Source organism: Vitis riparia, chromosome 13 (assembly GCF_004353265.1).
Source record: "Vitis riparia cultivar Riparia Gloire de Montpellier isolate 1030 chromosome 13, EGFV_Vit.rip_1.0, whole genome shotgun sequence".
Lineage (NCBI taxonomy): Eukaryota > Viridiplantae > Streptophyta > Magnoliopsida > Vitales > Vitaceae > Vitis > Vitis riparia.
The window spans coordinates 18628535-18647890 of record NC_048443.1 but is presented as its reverse complement, the minus strand read 5'-3'; the positions used below and the strand labels follow the sequence as shown (position 1 = coordinate 18647890).

The 19356-nt window shown below is 29.9% G+C and overlaps 1 protein-coding gene across 1 annotated transcript; it reads right to left on the bottom strand.

Moving 5' to 3' along the window:
* Positions 1 to 1620: 1620 nt before the first annotated feature.
* Positions 1621 to 18614, bottom strand: LOC117928385. Its single transcript, XM_034848275.1, has 9 exons — positions 18464 to 18614; positions 18191 to 18246; positions 17978 to 18052; positions 16260 to 16291; positions 7345 to 7748; positions 5243 to 5341; positions 3252 to 3302; positions 2720 to 3150; positions 1621 to 2235 (listed from the first exon to the last, which is right to left on the bottom strand). The coding sequence occupies exons 1-9, from the start codon at positions 18612 to 18614 to the stop codon at positions 1621 to 1623; spliced, it is 1914 nt and encodes a 637-aa protein (XP_034704166.1).
* Between the last annotated feature and the right edge of the window lie 742 nt (positions 18615 to 19356).

Below are 19356 nucleotides of genomic sequence, written 5' to 3'. Positions count from 1 at the left end.
AAAATACTTCGAATAAAAATACAATCAGACAGACACTAAGTACATTAAATTGAGAAATGGTAAATTTAAAGTGTTTTTCATCTTATTTATATTTTGTGAGGTTGACATAAAAATTGGGAAAGACTTTTCATCTGCTATCCATTTTGTTGCATTGAATTTACCAGGTGGCAAGGGACCTAAATTTTTCAAGAATTTTTTCTTTCTTTCTTTTTGTGCTCAACCAAAAGTTGTATTATGCTTTAAGATGTTCCTACTTGAATCTAACGTGAAATATAAATTTTACTTTATATTTGTATTTGAATAACCGTATCTGCAGTATCTATGACTGTAGTTTTTTTAACAATATTTTGTTTCTACTTAATATTTTATTTAGAATGTGTTTGGAAATGATTTTAGAAAATATTTATAGTTTTTCTAATGCTTAAATGATAAAAAAAATCTCAAGTATTAAAAAAATTAAAAGTGTTTTTTAAAATTACTGTCAAATAAGCTCTTAGTATGATGGATTGATTCCTTTCTGTCCACACATGATTTAGCCAAATCATCTCAAAGATTGTCACTTGTTTTTCTTTCTTTTTTAAGAAAAAATTGACACTGCTATCCCTTGAATAATACTAGATTTGGTTTTTCTTCTATCGAATTACTAAACAATATTTGATTCCCAAGAAATTTGAGAGAAAAATGTGAGAAAGAAAAAGTACAAGAAAAAAAGTGAAGAAAAATAAAAAATATATTTAAAGTTAATAAATTATTTTTATATATTTCTTTAAACTTATTCCACTTATTTTTCTCCATATATGAAGATTAAATAATTTTAAAATACATAAATTTTCAACTCATTTTAATTATATTTAATTTTCTTTATTAATTTCTATAATAAAACCAAAAAAAAAAAAAACCATTTTCTCAATTTTTTTTTTCTTACTACTTTCTAGGAACCAAAAGGATTGATGATCTTCATGATGGTTTGATTTCATGAATACCTTGGACAATGTCATATGTGAGTTTGGTGTTCTATGTTTCTGGGCCATAGATTATTGGCAATGCATTGATGTCACTGGAGTATAGGTGATTAGCAACTTATTACCAGCTTCTAGAAATTACATATTGGAAGATTAGAAAAGTGCACTGTAAAACTGTGGCAGCTAGCCTTTCCGGCTTCAAGCAAGCCCGAAGCTATGCTGACAACATATAAGACAATAATAATGACTATTGCTAGCAGCTATCATGTTTGCTAAATTAAAATTGTATTAGTTTCTCCATAGGACTCGTTAATGGTTCACCGTCTGTCCGGAGGGTTGATTTGGTGGTGCATACTGTCACTTTTCAGGTGGGTAGGGTGAATTGCTGCAAGTTGACAAAATTCAAGAGTCCATCTGGTTTTCTTTAGCATCTATGTGTCCATAAATTTTACAACTAAAAGTTTTAATCACAGAATTTCACTACAAACCTCAATATTACAAAATATATGACAATGCATAAAATCGAGGTAATATAGAATCATATAGGCATCAATAGAACTGGTGTGTTTCTTACATGCGCCTTAAAATAAAACATATTATTGAACAGACTAATAAAGGACATGCGTTATGTTATAACACATTGAAGGGACACAGCTAGCTAGTACAAACGTTGTACATTCCTATCGAAGATGCCTGGCCGATATGTGGAAATGAAAATATCAACAGGAAGGGAAAATTGCAATAATGCGAATGTGATCACTGGAACGGAAGCAAGTGGAAAAATAATCGGGATCATAACCCCTTTGATTGAGCTATTCTTTAGCAAAATAGCAATGGCAAAACAGAAGGCTATCATCATGGCCGCAATAGAGATAAAAAGGAGGTATAGGCCAAATATCAGCTTGTTGGGCAACCCTGTAAGGAATTTGTTTTCTGCATATTGTGAGGTCAAGATTCCCAGGAACATCAACACTGAAGTAGTAGCAAAAAAGAGTGAGATTGAATCTGACAGTATAAAAAATACGAAAAAGGTATCGTCCAAGAATATGGGAGCGCCTTTGTCATTGTTACCCCCAGGAATAGTGAAGGCTGCAGCAAACATAATGGTAACAATGAGAGCAGCTACAAATGAACTAGCTGTTGCTATCTCCTTCATCCATTTCTCCCCTTCTTTTACCAAGTCTGCATGCTGCTGAGAGAACAGCTTACTGGCCTTTTTTCCATCTGAGTTTATAAGGTCCTTGAATAGTGGTGGCACAATGCTTTCCACCTCCTATGGTAAGATCATGAAAAATTTGAAAAGCATGCTACTAAGATGTAGGTGAATACTTGATTGGTTGTCTAAATTCCAGGAAAAAAAAAATGGGGTAGGGGGTTGGAGGTATAAAGACATGAGAAGCTTAGATAGTCACCTTAGCTTATTGGGAAAATAATTGTAGGCTACTAACTTTAATATTTGTAGAAACCAATCGATTAAATATCAATGAGAAAAATAAAAAGGCGAAATATTTCTTTCTTTTCTCTATTCTCTTTCTCTTACACCCAAAGCACACTAATTATAGACAGAGTTCTTGAAAATTCATAGGAAGTAGGGACTAAGGCTTACATGGAACTTGCCATATTAAGGGGTAAGTGTTAGAGTAGTTCCTAAAAGGGAATGTGGAGACCACAGATGGGATCTTGGTGTTTCAAATAGAATGTATAGATAGAGAAAATATGTATTATGTTATGAGAGGTGTAGGTGAAAAGAAGCTGACCTTATACCATTGTAGTTCTCTTTGCATCTGCAGAGCGGCACCTGGAATACCATCAAGCTGTTCCGATGGTGCTAACATCGCAACCAAATGTAGCATGCTATTTCCAAACCTATCCAAAGGAGATATCACTTTCATCTTCTGTGCGTCAGTAAGCCCATGTAAAAGGTTGAAAATCTTTTCCTGACGGTTCAAAATTGCAATAAAAAATATGTTTCTTCCATTAATATCACGGCTCCACGCTAACTCAGGAATAGATTTAATCATCTCAGTGACAAACTCAACATTCCCTCGCTTGACAGCCTGGAAGACTGCTTGGTTCACTTGAAAACCAAGGACGTCAACTTTCATATTTCGTAGTTCAATACAAATGCTCCCAAGAAGTTTGATGGCTTGAGCATGCCTCAACTTTTGATCATGTATGTTCTTGATTCCTGGGTCATTAATCCAAATAGGCTTAATTAAGATTGAATAAGATTGAGTGGTCAGGAGCAAGGAACCCAAGTAAACATTTAATTGAAAAATTGTATCATACCAGGAAGTTTTTGTGGATATGAAACCAGCCCATGAATTAATTGATCTAGTCCTGCAATAAAAATTAGAAATATTAGGGGCTATCAATACATAATAAAAAATTCTTAATAATCCTTTATGCTAGTTTATTGTAATTTACGTGAAACCTTAGTAAAGCCACCTATACTAAATCATTGTCTCTATGCACAAGGTTTTGAGTGCCTTGTATAACCACAAATTTGCTATACATGGATGCACCTTGGTATAGGGCACTACCCCTTATAATGAACGCCCACCATCATAGATGCAAAGGGAGTGCACCTATCACCTCCAAATGGAAAGGTGTTTTTAAGAAGGGTAGTGTTTTTCTTCATGCATAAGATGTTGTTCTAAGGGTATCAAATAGAGGGCTAGCCCAAAACACACAAGAAAAGAACAAAATGAGGAACTACAAACTTATCAGTGATAGGCTAAGACGTGACAATGCACTGTCCTTGAAATAGATTCACCATCCTCGAATATGAATTCGATGCACTAGGGTACCAATGGTCTATCTCTAGAATCCAACAACTAGTGAATCTCACCTTGGGTGCACTCTATAGGTGAGACATGTATAGCTTGGGTTCAGAAATATTCCTCCAGATAAACTTATGAATGCAACAAGGGTGATGATGAACACAGCTAAAGAATGTTGCAAAGTGCTGGAAGACTTAGAAAAACTCTCAAAAATTAGTGTAATTAGAGTTGAAGGGTGACTTGCTTTTATAACGGACTCTACTTGTGATCAAAACTACTAACATAGTCCCAATGGGACTTTTCCCAAAGATTAAAAATATATATTTTGAATTTTGTAAAAATATATGACGCGTATTAGGGAATTCTTGCCCAACCAACCTGAAGCCCACTTGAATAGGCTTTGGCCCTATGGGTGCACGAGGCTCTCTTAGACTAAGGAAAGTAGGCTAGTTAATAAACCCACCAAAGGTGTTCCTCTTTTCTTATGTGGGACAAGCTAAAACACTTAAAACACTGTTTCAGATTTACATTCTTCCTACATAAAAAAGGTAGGAGCCAATTTGGGTGACTCTTGCAAGGATGCTGTTAAGACACACCTCCTTCAATTTTTTTTTTTTTTTTTGGGGGGGGCTCCTCCAAATATTGTATCCTCCATGACGTCTCCCCTTCATCTTTACCTCCGTACAAAACACCTTAGGGTGTGAGACCTTAGTGCTACCACATTTGCCTAAGTTCAAACCGGAGCTCAAAAAGTCCTATGCAGACTTCATCTACCTCAATGTTGGGCTTGGGCCTACTACTTAGGTTTTTAAAATAAGTTTAAGGCCTTGGTTTGGTGTTGGATTGAAAGCTTGTCAATCGCAACAAAATATACAGTCTATATGCATTGAACCCACTTTAATGAATTAAGAGGGGAACATATCCTTATTGAGGGACCTGTAACCATCTAAAGTCATGTATCACCACAAGAATTGAGATTTAAATTCGAAGACTGACTAATATAGGTCTATGCATGGGTGCCTGCTATTGGTTAGGCTTTATTGATCAATATGATTCACCCTTGGCTGGCTCCTTTTATTGTGGGTCCAATTGTTTATCTATACACAAAATCCAAAAGAGTAGGCTTGGGTCAACAATTAACTTAAGCAATTTTTAGAATATGTTTATTTACTTTATCCTGAAATCTTGCTTAGCAATGACTTTACAAAGATGGCTAATGTTACATAACATGATAATTCAAGGACCTTATCCAATGAAATTATTAATAAACATTAACTCTATCCACAAAAATTTATACCTTCAAGAATAAAAGACTTTTTAAAAATCTTTGTGAAGAGACTCTCGAAAGTTCTTGAAGTAACCTTCAAAAACTATCCAACTTAGTTTCATGGTAAAAAATTAGCATGTGGAACGTAATTTATAGTTTCATGATACACCATTACGAAGGTGAGATCACAAATACAACTTTAAAATTATCAATTTGTAGTAGCGACGTACCTTTCTTAGAATCATTTCTGTCATCTCGTCCTTGTCCAATGTCGTCAACAACATTTATTTGAACCCAATCTGAGGCATGATCTACGTTTACAGATATGCCTTACATGAAAGATGCGCAAATCAGTACAATTTACCATGCATGTCCAGAAAATCAAACTAATGAACTAAGATCTTTCTTGTGCCATAGTGATGGAGTCATTTAAAATGTTGGAAACTTAAATTAACTTGATATAAGAAGTTTCTAAAAAAAATATATTTTATTTTGAGTGGTTGGTTTAGTGTTTATATTTAAGTACTTGAATATTAGAAGACTTCTAGATTTTATTATTAGAACTTTCTAGGAGTCTTTATTTTATTTTGTTAAGTGTTAGTATTTATAAATAAAATATTTTGTAATATTTGAACAAGAGTGAGGGAAAAATAAATAAATTTTTAATTTTATTCGATTATTTTTCTTCCTTTATATAATTGTTGATATATTTTTTCAACCCTATACTCCAACATAAACTAAGGTGAATAATTCAAAATTTAATACATAAAGGGAAAATGATATATATCTTGTTTTAAAATATTTAAAAAAAAAAATGGTTTATGTTTTGATGAATGTACCTTTTTAATTTTTCCAAAAATTTAATTGGCGAAACTCTATTGAGAGAATAACAATAGTACTTGTATGCATCTATATCTTTTTCGAGAAAATAAAGTTGAAGATGTACTCACATGAGTATATCCAACCCTGCCAAAACCAAAGCTGAGTTCCACTCTTGAACAAAGAAGGCATTTGACCCAATATATACAGGGGGGAAACCCATCCTTATTCAAAGCAACAGCCAAACTTGGGTGCTTCTCGAGGATATCCAAAGCAAGATCTGTTGAATTGGAGGGTATGATAATTAGGTGGGGTAAAGATAGATTTCTCATCTCAAAAATGGTTGGAATATTTCATTCTCTCCTACCTAAGAATTTGGTAGCAATACAATAACCAAGAAGCGTTGCACCATTTTTGCCTTCGCCTTTTTTAGGACCTAGCTCCTTTGGTGGAGTGTAATTGTAGAGAAGACGTGTCACTTCTTTGTGGCCTCGGTTACAAGCACGCACTACTGGGAGGATTCCTTCCTTATCTAAAATACTAGTCAATTCCGTGTTCTTTTTAATCATGCACTGCGCTATTTCTTTAATTCCATACAATGCAGCCAAAGCAAGTGGCGTGTGCCCTCCATTATTCTCTTTTTGTTTTAAGTCCTCTGGACTCAGTTTTTTCACCAACTCCTCCACAACCTTTACATGTCCAGCACCAGCTGCGATATGAAGCGCGGTCTCGCCTGCTGGTGAAATTTTTGCGCTCACTGCATCCGGATTTTTAATAAAGAAGGATTCGATATCGTTCCACCTACCACGGCTCAATGCCTTGATTAAGTCCTGATACTGAGAGAAGTCAGCGTTCCCTGCAGGCAGTTTTCTTCTTGTTAATTGCTATCAATCTGTTCAGCATTGTAGAGCGAGAAATTAGTTGACAATCCAGCCAAGAATCTACTCTATTGTTTGTCTGGTACAACTGCTTATCTATGGCCTCAGTTGCATATTCTCAAGGGATGAATGGTGGGGGAGCCTGGATACTGCGTGTTGGGCTCTGGGGGCTACTGGAAATGAAGCCCAAGTGGAAGGAGTTTCTAGGGCAAAGAGTTGGTGGGTAATTTAAATAGACGAAGTTCAAATACTTCTGAAGATTTTACAAGGTTGAAGAAGTCACTTAGAGTCACAAATCAAGAAATCAAATTTAAGGGAGAATGTTGCAAAATTAAGCTTGATTTAGAAACTTTTTAAATATTAAAAGAAGATTTAATCTTTATTATAAGAATTTTCTTCTTAACTAGTGAGTGAGTATGTATAAATAAAAGAGATGTAATATTTGAAAAATAAAAAGCGGTTAGGAAAATGTTCGTGACAACGACACCTAGCCTCATCCGCCAAAGCACGTAATCCCCACCCAATCTTGCCCGAAGTTTTCTCCCTAAGCATCGCGTTCGTATGCATAATGTCAAGGTTAATTATGTATAGAGAAATTATTATTTTTAAGTTGAGGAAGAGGGAAGGCAGTTTACCAGTTGAGGCTGAGGCAGCAGGTGACCGTTCATCTATGCCACTGACTTTGGGGTCGAAACAGAAGGTTGGTTTGGCCCGTTTCTGCAAAAAGTCCCACAAGTAACTTGCACAAGGTTCCTCCCTAATCTGAGAAAGCATCTCTCCACTGCATGAAATATGAATAGCATGTAAAGCCATGGCATTCTTCTTTTCCCAAACTGAAAATGCTTCTGGATGTTGTTCTTTATTAGGAATGTTGTCTTTCGTCTGGCAAACTTCCCATAGATCTTGACCCACCAAATACCATTTTAAACAAGTGCTCCAATTTTCGTAGTTGCTTTCAGTAAGGACTTCACGAACTATTGTAGTTGCGGGACCAAATTGCATCATATTTGGGGCAACACCTTCAACTGCCGTACTTGCTCTGCAGCATAAGCTTAAAATTAATTTAAAGATGCTAAAAGTTTAGAGACAGGATGAGAAGAGAGAAACAATGTGATGACAAATTTTGCATTCGGGACTTCACTCTGCCTCTTGTTCTTTTAACAGTCAAAAGGGCATGGGACAAATGATAGAACACAAAGGTTAACAATAATTGTGAGAGTGGTACCTTTTTTGTCGATCGGCGGTGGGCAATTGTATGGTTTTCATATTCAAATTTTAGTGAAATCAGAATTTAGAAGATTACGCATGTAACCAATCAAAGAGTAAATGCAGAGGAGGTATTGAATGTTGTTTCTGGGTTAGCATTTCAAAACTGAAAGATCTTACCAAATCATCTAAAAATTACATATTTGTTGAGTTTTAACTATTTTATGACATTAAAGAAGATGTTTAAAGGGAAAGAGATTCCTTGAATCAATAAGAATCAAAGGTAGGCCGCACAAGACGTCTTAAATTAAAAATGACAGAGAATCCATTATTTTGAATTTGTTTGGAAAGTATTTTCAAAAAGAGTTTAGAAAATCAATTTTTGAGAACAATATTTTAATGTTTTATAAAATAAAAATATATTTAAGAATTTTAAATGTTTTTAACTTATTTTCTATATTTTAAAAATAATTTTTATGTATAGGGTTTTATTCTTAATCATTCAAAATAAAAAATATTTTTTAAAAACACTCTATTTTTACATGTGGAAGTGTTTTTACTGGATATATTTTTAGTAAAGTGTTTTTTTATAAAATGTTTTTTAAAAAATTATCTATCAAATGTTTCTTAAGAAAACACTATAAGTGATTTTTCAATGTTATAAGTGATTTTTTAAAATTTAAAAAAAAAACTAAATTTTGGCAAACACCTAATGATTTTTTCAAAAATATTTTTTAAATTAAAATCACTATTAAACGAACTCTAAAAATGTGTTCGATAGTAGTTTTACACGAAATGTTTTTAGTAGAATTGTTTTCTCTCCAAGTGTTTTTAAAACTATATTTGGTTATGAGAAAGTACTAAGGGAAGAAAAAATATATTAAGAAAAATGGTTTTTTCATGGAAAAATATGAAAGAAAATCAAATGTAATTAAAATTAATTGACAATTTATGTATTTTAAAATTATTTAATTTTTATATAATAAAGGAAAGTAAAATAAATGAGTTTGAAGAAGCATTTAAAAATAATTATTGACTTTTAATCTATTTTTTATTTTTCTTCATTTTTTTTTCCTACTTTTTCTTACTATTTTATTTCCCTTATATTTTCCCTCAAAATTTATTGGAATCAAATATAGCCTAAGAGAATCATCCATAAAGCGTTTTTCTAGCTACAAGTGATTTTTCAATATTACAAATTAATGATTTTCTAAATTTAAAAGTGTTTTATAAATTTTATTAATCACTAAAAGTTTATTTCTTAGTAATTTTATAAAATGTATGTTTTTAGGTAAAAAAAGTTTTTTTTAAAAAAAATTTAATTGTTTTATGAAATTTAAGAAACACTATTAAAATTTTTTATAATATTAAAAAATCACTTATAATATTTCGGGAAGAAACATTTTTATTAAAAACACTTCAAGAAGAAATAGTAACAAATAAACTCTTAATTTTATAAATAAATAAAAAACACATTTTTAGGCTAAAATTATTTTCAAAAAATAAAAGATAAATAAAAACTGCAAAACCGAGGTACTCCAAATAACTTAAACGTACACACGAGGAGAGGAAAAAAAACCCTGTATTTCACAAGTACTAATGCATGGAGAGTAGGACATACCAGACCTTCACCTAGCTGAGTAACTTCAACCCTCTGAATGGTGTGGACGGAGAGAGTATGGAGCTAATTATGGGCACACAAGGACATATATAGAGGGAGGCTGCTGCGGCTCTGGCAAGACTGTGACTTTGACTGCAAAATATCTTCATTATGTGGGGTTCAAGATTTTTTAAAAATTATTTCAAATTATAAAATTAATTTAATAATTGAAAATGACTTTTAGACGTGTGTGGATTAAGAATTAAAAGTTTAAAAGTTTTAAAGAGATATATGATTTTGAAAAGATTAAAAGTTATATCAAGTGTTTCTCAAGAAAACATTATAAGCGATTTTTCAATATTATAAGTGATTTTTTAAAATTAAAAAAAATCTAAATTTTGGCAAACACCTAATAATTTTTTCAAAAATACTTTTTAAACTAAAATCACTATCAAACTAACTATAAAAGTGTTTTTTATAGTATTTTTACACAAAAGTGTTTTTAGTAGAAATGTTTTTTCTCCAAGTGTTTTTAAAACTATATTTGGTTATGGGAAAGCACCAAGAGAAAAAATATATATATTAAAAAAAAGATTTTTTTTTATGGAAAAATACGAAAGAAAATTAAATATAATTAAAATTAATTGAAAATTTATATATTTTAAAATTATTTAATCTTTATATAATGAAGGAAATAAATAAAATGAGTTTAAAAAAACATTTAAAAATAATTATTGACTTTTAATCTATTTTTTATTTTTTTTTTACTTTTTTTTCTCTCTATTTTTTTTCCTTTATATTTTCCCTTAAAATTTATTGGAACTAAATATACCCTATGAGAATCATCCGTTTTTCTAGCTACAAGTAATTTTTCAATATTACAAATTAATAATTTTCTAAATTTAAAAGTGTTTTATAAATTTTAGCAATCACTTAAAATTTATTTTACAGTGATTTTATAAAATGTTTTAAGGGTAAAAAAAAATTTTAAAAATTTAAAATAGGTGTTTGGTGAAATTTAAGAAACATTATTAAAAATATAAAAAATCATTTATAATATTAAAAAAATCACTTATAAAATTTTCGGAAGAAATATTTTTATTAAAAATACTTCAAGAATAAATACTAATAAATAAACTCTTAATTTAAAAATAAATAAATAAATAACCCCACATTTTTAGGCTAAAATTATTTTCAAAAATTAAAAAATAAACAAAAACTGCAAAACCGACGTACAACCAAATAACTTAAACGTATACATGAGGAGAGGAAAAAAAAAAAAAAAAACCCTGTATTTCATTAGTGCTAATGCATGGGGAGTAGGACATACCAGACCTCTGAATGGTGTGGACGGAGAGAGCATGGAGCTAATTATGGGCACGCAAGGACATATATAGAGAGAGGTTGCGGCTCTGGCAAGTCTCTGTGAATTTGACTGCAAAATATTTTCATTAGGTGGGGTTTGAAGATTTTTTAAAAATTATTTCAAATTATAAAATTAATTTAATATTTGAAAATGACTTTTACACGTGTGTGGATTAAGAATGCATAGAGAAATATGATTTTGAAAAGATTAAAAGTTTTCTTTATAAAAATAAGATATCGTACAAAGTTTCAAAATCATTTTTAGAAGACTTAAAAGAAATTGACTTTTGGAATTACATTTCTTAAATATCTATTCAAAACATCATTTAATTTTATTAAAAAGTGACTTTTGGTTTTGAGAAAGTACTGAGAAAAAAAAAATTATAATTAATTTTATTATAAAAAATACACAAAAAAATATAATATAATTCAAATCAATTTAAAATTTATATATTTTAAAATTATTTAATCTTTGTAAAATAAAAAAATAAATGAGTTTGAAGAAACTTATAATAAAAATTTATTGGTTTTAAATCTAGTTTTTAATTTTTTAATATTTTTTTTTTAAATTTAATTTTATTTCCTACATATTTTCTTTCAAATTTTTTGAGAAAAGTACAGTTATTGAAAGAAAGATAAATAATATAAAATGATTAAAAATTAATGAGAGAGGACTTTGAGCCATATTCCCTTTTAGAATTCAGGGATAAAATGTGACAATTCCACACTTTGACATGATCTTATATAAGTTAAAAATATTAATATCTTGAGCTGACTCATCAACCTCATCCTTTCCCTCTATCACACTTTCAATGGCTGGTATGTTTTTCTAATATTATAATAAAAAGCTTAAAATGGTGTCATGATATTAAACTTTACAACCACTGCACCTACCTCAATTTTTAAAATTATATTTAATAATTTTTCAACAATAAAAAAAATTATTACTCTATAAAATATTTTTAAAATATTAAATGATATTTTTAGGCATAATTCTAAAATAAAATAAAAATTATTTGAACTGATAATAGGAAAAAAAATTCTAAATCATTTTTAAAAATAAAAATAAATTTATATGTGAATTTTAATTTTTATCCAATATAATAAACTTAAAAATAAAAATAAAATAAAATATTAAATTATTGATATTTTATGAATTTTATCACTTAAATTATGATAGAGAAGCTTAACCGTTTATACGACTATAAGAATAAATTTTAAACGCAACATCACGTCATCACCCACGTGCGTCACACATATTCGATCACCGGTGATAAGAAAAATCTTCTATCTTGACAAGCAGTTCAACTAGTTCAATCATCTGGCCTCTCAGGATGGTGAACAGAGGGAAAATGGAGCACATGGGGACAAATGTTGATTAATTAAAGCAGTTGATCAGCTGTCAGCATTTTCCGTGCAAGAAACACATAAGGGGGTTGTTCTTTGGTTCCGCTCTTCATTTTGGGTTGCCTACCCATGTTTGAACCCAACAATAAAATGACATGTGTAAAATTACATATCATTAAAAAATTTATAAAAACTTATCAAACCAATGACTTATTGATGAGAAATAATCACATGCATTTCGTACATATCTAAATATTATATTTTTTTTATAATTTATTATTAAATATCAAATATAATTTATTATTTAATGCATTACCTAACTCTATCTAAAAAAATAAAATTCTACCAACTACTCTTATACTCTCATTATTCATATATAAAAAAAGGGATAGTAATTTAATATGAAAATTAAATAATTTCAACTACCAAATTACAAAATATGTAAGATGTATTTTGATAAATCAAATTTCAAGATCAAGTTTAAAACTTTTTTAGAGAGAAAATTTAAAATTTGTATTATATGAAGAAGATGAAGGATTTCAAGTGATTACAAGTGTTAAAGGTAATATTTGATATTTTTTTATTCAAATATAATTGTTGTAGGAAGAAATGTGATGTTAAATAACGATTTTAGAATTTTTTATGAGTTTATTATAAAAACTTATTATCAAATTGTTATTAATATTTTTATATAATTTTTCTTTTGTTCATAGATTAAATTTGAAGATGAAGTTTTATATGTCTTAAAGAAGACATTATACGAATGATGTCAAGTGATTACAAGTGTCAAAAGGTAACATTTGATTTTATTTTATTTTTTCAATTTACATATAACTGATGTAGGTAGAAATGTCATGTTAAATGACATTTAAATATGTAATGATTTATAACATCTAAATTTTTTTTTTTTTCTGAGTTATTATTAATCAAATTGAGAGCATTTAGTCATTTGTTATGAAATTGTCATCAATATTTTTATATTATTATTTTGTGTATTCATAGACTAAATTTGAAGATGAAGTTTTATATATTGAGAGGAGGTGCGAAAATTGTGAGAGGGGTTACAAACTTTGTAAGAGATGGTACGAACTTTCTAAGAGATGGTACGAACTTTGTAAGACAGGGTATGAACTTTCTAAGAGATGGTACAAACTTTGTAAGAGAGGATACGAACTTTGTAAGAGATGATACGAACTTTCTAAGAGAAGGTATAAACCTTGTAAGAGATGGTAAGAACTTTCTAAGAGATGGTACGAACTTTGTAAGAGATGATATGAACTTTCTAAGAGAGGGTACGAACTTTGTAAGACATGGTACGAACTTTCTAAGAAATGGTACGAACTTTGTAAGACAGTATACGAACTTTCTAAGAGAGTGTACAAACTTTGTAAGACAGTGTACGAATTTTCTAAGAGAGGGTACGAACTTTGTATGAGAGGGTACGAACTTTGTAAGAGATGGTACGAACTTTCTAAGAGAGTGTATGAACTTTCTAAGAGAGGGTACGAACTTTGTAAGAGATGGTATCAACCTTCTAAGAGAGTGTACGAACTTTGTAAGAAAATGTACGAACTTTCTTAGAGAAGATACAAACTTTCTAAGAAATGGTACGAACTTTCTAAGAGATTGTACGAACTTTGTAAGAGATGGTACGAACTTTCTAAGAGAGGGTACGAACTTTATAAAAAGATGGTACAAACTTTCTAAGAGATGGTACGAACTTTGTAAGAGATGGTACGAACTTTTTAAGAGATGGTACAAACTTCCATCAGTTCTTTAAGAGTAATTTTTTAAATTTCTTTTAAGAGTAATTTCCATCATTTCTAACTTAATTAGTATCAATAAATAATATTATTGTATTTCCATGTGGAAAAAAATTTTGAAAAGTTTGAAAATTTGTAAAAAATTTTAGGATAAAGAGAATGTGACGAAGGATGCTAAGAATGTGAGGATTCCTTACATTCTTTGTACCATTCTTCACATTATTCGTACCTTCTACAATTACTTAGTGTTTTAATTTTTTAAATTTTCTTGAAAATAATTTTCGTCATTTCTAAGCTTGATTAGTATCAATAAACAATATTATTTGTATTTTTAAGTGGAAAAAAATCAAAAAAATTGAAAATTTGTTAAATTTCAGGGTACGGAGAATGTGAGGTAAGGTATGAAGAATGTGAGAATTTCTCATAATCTTCATACCTTTTCTCACATTTTTCATATCCTCTCTAATTTTTTAGTGTTTTAATTTTCTACTTTTTTAAGGATAATTTACAATGTTTCCAATTTTAAATTTTTTTAATTCTTTTTTTTTTTTTTAACAATTCTATCAATAATAACCGAAAATAATATTATTAAACTATGTTATTGTTATTTCAAGTTAAAAAGTAAATATGAAATTCTAAAAATATAAATAATTTAGGGTATGAAAAATATGAGAACGGTACGAAAAATGTGATAAATACATGTTTGGTACTTTCATCATATTTTTCATATTGATTTTTGGTTTTAAAATTTTTGAAATTACAAATTTATTTTCGAAAATACTATCATTAGTAACTCAAAAGAGTATTGGTAATTTATTTTATTGTAATTTAACTTTAAAAACATTAAATTCAAAAAATGTAAAATTTGGAGAGTACGAAAAAAAATTAGGACGATCTAATTACCTAAGCTTTACATATGATTATCAAAATGTTGAATTTTAACGAAAATACTCATTTCATATTAAAATATTACCATATTTATTTTTATGTTGAATTTAAATGATTAATAATTTGTTAAAAATAAAATAATGTAATTATGATATATGATGATTTTTTTTTTGTTAATAAATATGTTTTCAAATTTTATATCATTTTTATTTTTATTTTTTTCCAATTCTATTTTTATCTCATATTTATTTTATTTAAACCCAAAATGGTTGAGAATGGAGGAAGAAAGAAGGCCACAACCGGTTCTTCCTTTAACTGGTTAAGCAAAAATATTATTTCAAATTTAAAATGGATGGCCAAGATGTAATCTTGGACATCCAATGGCTTGAAAAACTTTTTTGGTAGGTACCGAAGAGATACCCTAGAATTTTCCAACACATAATTATTGATGGAGAAGGAAAGGTGGGGGAGTCAGGGAACAATATAAATCTTATCTATTGTTGAGGACCACACGTGCAGTAGTGGAGGTGAGTTCCCATGTCTTTGGGCTTTGAGGTTTGAGTAATGTTTTCAGAAATGTAGGAAGACGGTAAATAATTTCTATTTTTATTTTTAAAAATTATTTTTAATTTAATTTATTTTATTATATTCTATTAGTCTTATATTTTTGGGAAGTGTCCTATTAAGAATTATTTTTTATTTTATTATATTTTATTTTATTCTATTAGTGTTATATTTTTGGGAAGAGTCCTATTGGGATTGTGCTAGTGCAGTATCATTCCTTGTATAAGTAAATTTCCCTTTCACTTTGTATCATCTCCTAATTACAAGTAGATTCTCATTGAGACTGTGTTAGTGGCCTATAAAAGCAGGTTCAAAGAATTTTTAAAAGAGTTTTCAGAGAGTTTTTTTTTTTTCATACATCATTTTAGAGGAATTTATTCAAAACCCGAGTTGTACACATCTTGCTTTCAAAGTGCACCCAAGGTGAGATCTGGTTGTTGAATCTTGGAGGTAGATCACTGGTACCCTAGTGTACCAAGTTCGTCTTCGAGCAGGGTGGATCTATTTCAAGGACAGTGTATGTCACGCCTCAGCCTATAAGTTTTTCTTTTTATTCATTATGTTCTTTGTTTATGTCTTTTAGGCTAGTCTTTTGTTTCCATACCCTTAAAATCGAACAAGAATCAGACAAGTCATTAAACCGGAAAAGTTACCAGTTCACAGTTCACTAGTCAGACCGACGGTCGAATTACGGTCGAACCAGTGACATCATAAATATATATTTTATTATTTTATATATTATTAAAAATTAATAAATTCTATCTAAATTTTGACAACATCTACTTTGTTTATTGAGTTTTTTCACAAAATTTTTTACCTGTCGAAGTCATTAATCATCATATATGATATCTATAACACAATATAAGATGTTATACATTCATAATGTCAATAAACCCAATATTTATCAAATAATCAAACCATTGCTATCCTATAATAATCAAATTATCAAAGAGTTGTTAACTTAACACATTGTCCATAATAGATAATACAAATGTCAACCACAACACTTAAAATAGTTACTCAAAATATAACATGTCAATGTTTGAATATTCATGAAATTTTTTGCATACTAATAAATATAAAATTCATGTATTCATTTATTTTGGAAATTAGAATATAGAGATTGAAAATAAGCATCTGGAAAACCAAAGTTCTCCACATCAAGCCCTTCTATAGCCACACCACCACCATCCTCATCATCTACAAAAATATTGAATATATATCAACAAGTAATCATTTTTGAAGAAAAAAAATATAATTATTGAACTTTTATAAGTTTAAATATTCTACTAACCAATGTGAGAACTTGAACCTTCCACTTCATTTATTGGAATTGACCTTTCTTCATATAGAAGATTTTTCAATTCGTCAACATCTAGCTTTGTTGGCTGATTCTCATCAACTATCCAAAAATTGGTCTCATCAATGCATGCATAGTCAATGGGATCATAGATTCTTTTCTAGTTATAGAACTTAAAAAAGAAAAACATATAATTATTCATAATTGTGAATAAAAGAATTTAAATTCAAAACAACTAAGAAAACATTTATACCGATTTTTTAGCCGCAAATTATAATGGAACATATACAAGATCATTAAGCCTTTGATGTTCCAATCTATTCCTTCTTTTGGTATGTATACGTTCAAAGACACTCCAATTCCTCTCACATCCAAAAGACGATGTAGTTTGGCTTAATATTTGAATGACCAACTTTTGCAAATGTGGTGCATTGTATCCATGTAGCCTCCACCATTCATCTAGTTACCATTTCACATTAAAAATAAGAAAAAAAACATTAGCAAGTTTAAAATATTAAATAGTAAGTAGGTAACTAATGAAAAAGAACAAACACACTAATAAATGAAAATAATATTTTGCCAGGTTGAAGTACTTCACGTGAAGAATAAGCAAGGTCTCTTCTAAAACTTCCCAATCGATCACAAAACAACTTCCCCATTTCAATCATTGTATCAAACTTGCCTTTCAAAACTTTTTGATCAATAACATCCATGACACCTCCAATAACAGTTGACTTATTATAAAAGTTTTCCTAATCATATTAGAAACATGGATTCAACTAATAAACTGTTGAATGAATGTTTTTCTTTAGTTGTTGATCCCAACGTTGTTTTATGATATCTGTATAAGGCTTGTATAGTATTTTGTTGTAGTTAAATAATTTCTTAATGCCCAAACGAACCCTATACATGCCTTCATACACATATCCTATCAAAGGCCTCTTATCACAATCAACAATATGCAATAAGCGCATTAGTGGAGACATAAGATTCACAACAATCAAACAATCATTCCAAAATCTATTATCCAAGATAATGAAAACTATAACTTTGCTCTTATTATCCTTTGAATATCTAGAGTCCACAAAGAACTTACTAGTCACCAAAGCTTGCAAGTCATGTTTATGATCATGAAGACTCTTGAGTGCAATGAATGTAGTAGCAAAGCAAGTTGCACCAGGTCGGAGAATCTCCTTCAATCCGTCTTTTTTTCTCAACCAACTTAACAAAGCAACCTGATTATACACAAAATTTGTCACCTTTAATGCACGTCTTACAAGTTCAGCAACATGGTCCATCTTACCAATATCCTTAAAGACCAAATTAAGACAATGAGCTACACAAGGTGACCAATTGATGTGTTTATGTTTATGAGAAATCAATCTCCCTGCGGCCACATAATTTGTTGCATTATCAGTCACTATATGAACTACATTGAGTGGACATACCCATTCAATCACCTCATCAAATAACAGAAACAAATTAGCTGCATTCTTGACAATGTCTGAAGCATCAATAGATTTCACAAACGATATTCCTTTAGGACAATACACAAGGAAGTTGATGAGTGTTCTTTGTCTATTATTTGTCTAAGTGTCACCCATTATTATACACTCAACTTTTTCCCAAATTGCACGATAAGAGTCCACAAGTAATTGAACTTCCTTCTTAGCATCCTTTAAAAGATTTAACTCGTAGCTAATGGTAATTTGGACCCTTACATCCAAGACTAATTGCAGATATAGCATCCAACATTGGCTTGAAGTAGAAGGAATTCACAACATTAGTAGGAGTGCATGCATCATAAAAGAATCTCCTAACCACCATATCTGCTCTCCAAATAGCTTCTTTCCCAGCTAATACACTCTTCATGGAAGGTTGAACTCCTTAAGTATTTCTTGGCATAAAATACTTATCCACTGTTGATTTTTTTTCTTTTTCCACTACTAGCTGCCATAGGACATTGCATTTCTTGAACCTCTTCTTCACCTTCTACCATATCTTTTTCAAATTGTGACATATTAGGACCATAAAGATTTCTATATTCATATGCTTCTTGGGTTGCTTTCTTGGAATTCACAAACTCTTGCAAAGAATTTTCCATTCGAAATTTGACATTAGGAGGAACCGATTTACATGGACCAATATCTCCTTTCACTCTAGGAAGATGTTGTTTCATTCTATGAGATCTTTTTACAATACAAACAAATAAGAGCTTTTCTTCCATTTATATATCTTTCTTTAGAAACATGCTCTCATGGAGGGTTGGTCTTACTTCTAGTTGTTTGTGAATTGGTAGTTGAATCTTGACCAGATGATTGAGTCAAGTTTGATTCCATTTTTTATTTCTTTATCAAATTAGAAACAAAAATCCCACATTAATCTGGAGAATGAAAATCATCAACAATTTAACGATTTATAATCAAGTCATCAACAATTTATAAAAATCACATATTAATCTAGAAAATAAAAGTCATCAACAATTGAAAAAAATGAGAAATTTACTTTCAAACCAAACATTTATCTAAAATTTATATTGTTGCCACCACAACTGGGGGGAGTGGAGACTTTGTGAACATTTGAAAATTGAAAATTCATATTTTGCCACCATAGC

Bases quoted from the DNA above. Each gene is read 5' to 3' on its own strand.
- LOC117928385 (XM_034848275.1), bottom strand. From the start codon at position 18,614: ATGAAGAGTGTATTAGCTGGGAAAGAAGCTATTTGGAGAGCAGATATG. The intron at 18,053-18,190 runs GTATGTCCACTC...TTGGTCTTTAAG, and splicing joins TTGATGAGGTGATTGAATGG to GATATTGGTAAGATGGACCA. The intron at 2,236-2,719 runs GTCAGCTTCTTT...ATCTTACCATAG, and splicing joins GAGAACTACAATGGTATAAG to GAGGTGGAAAGCATTGTGCC.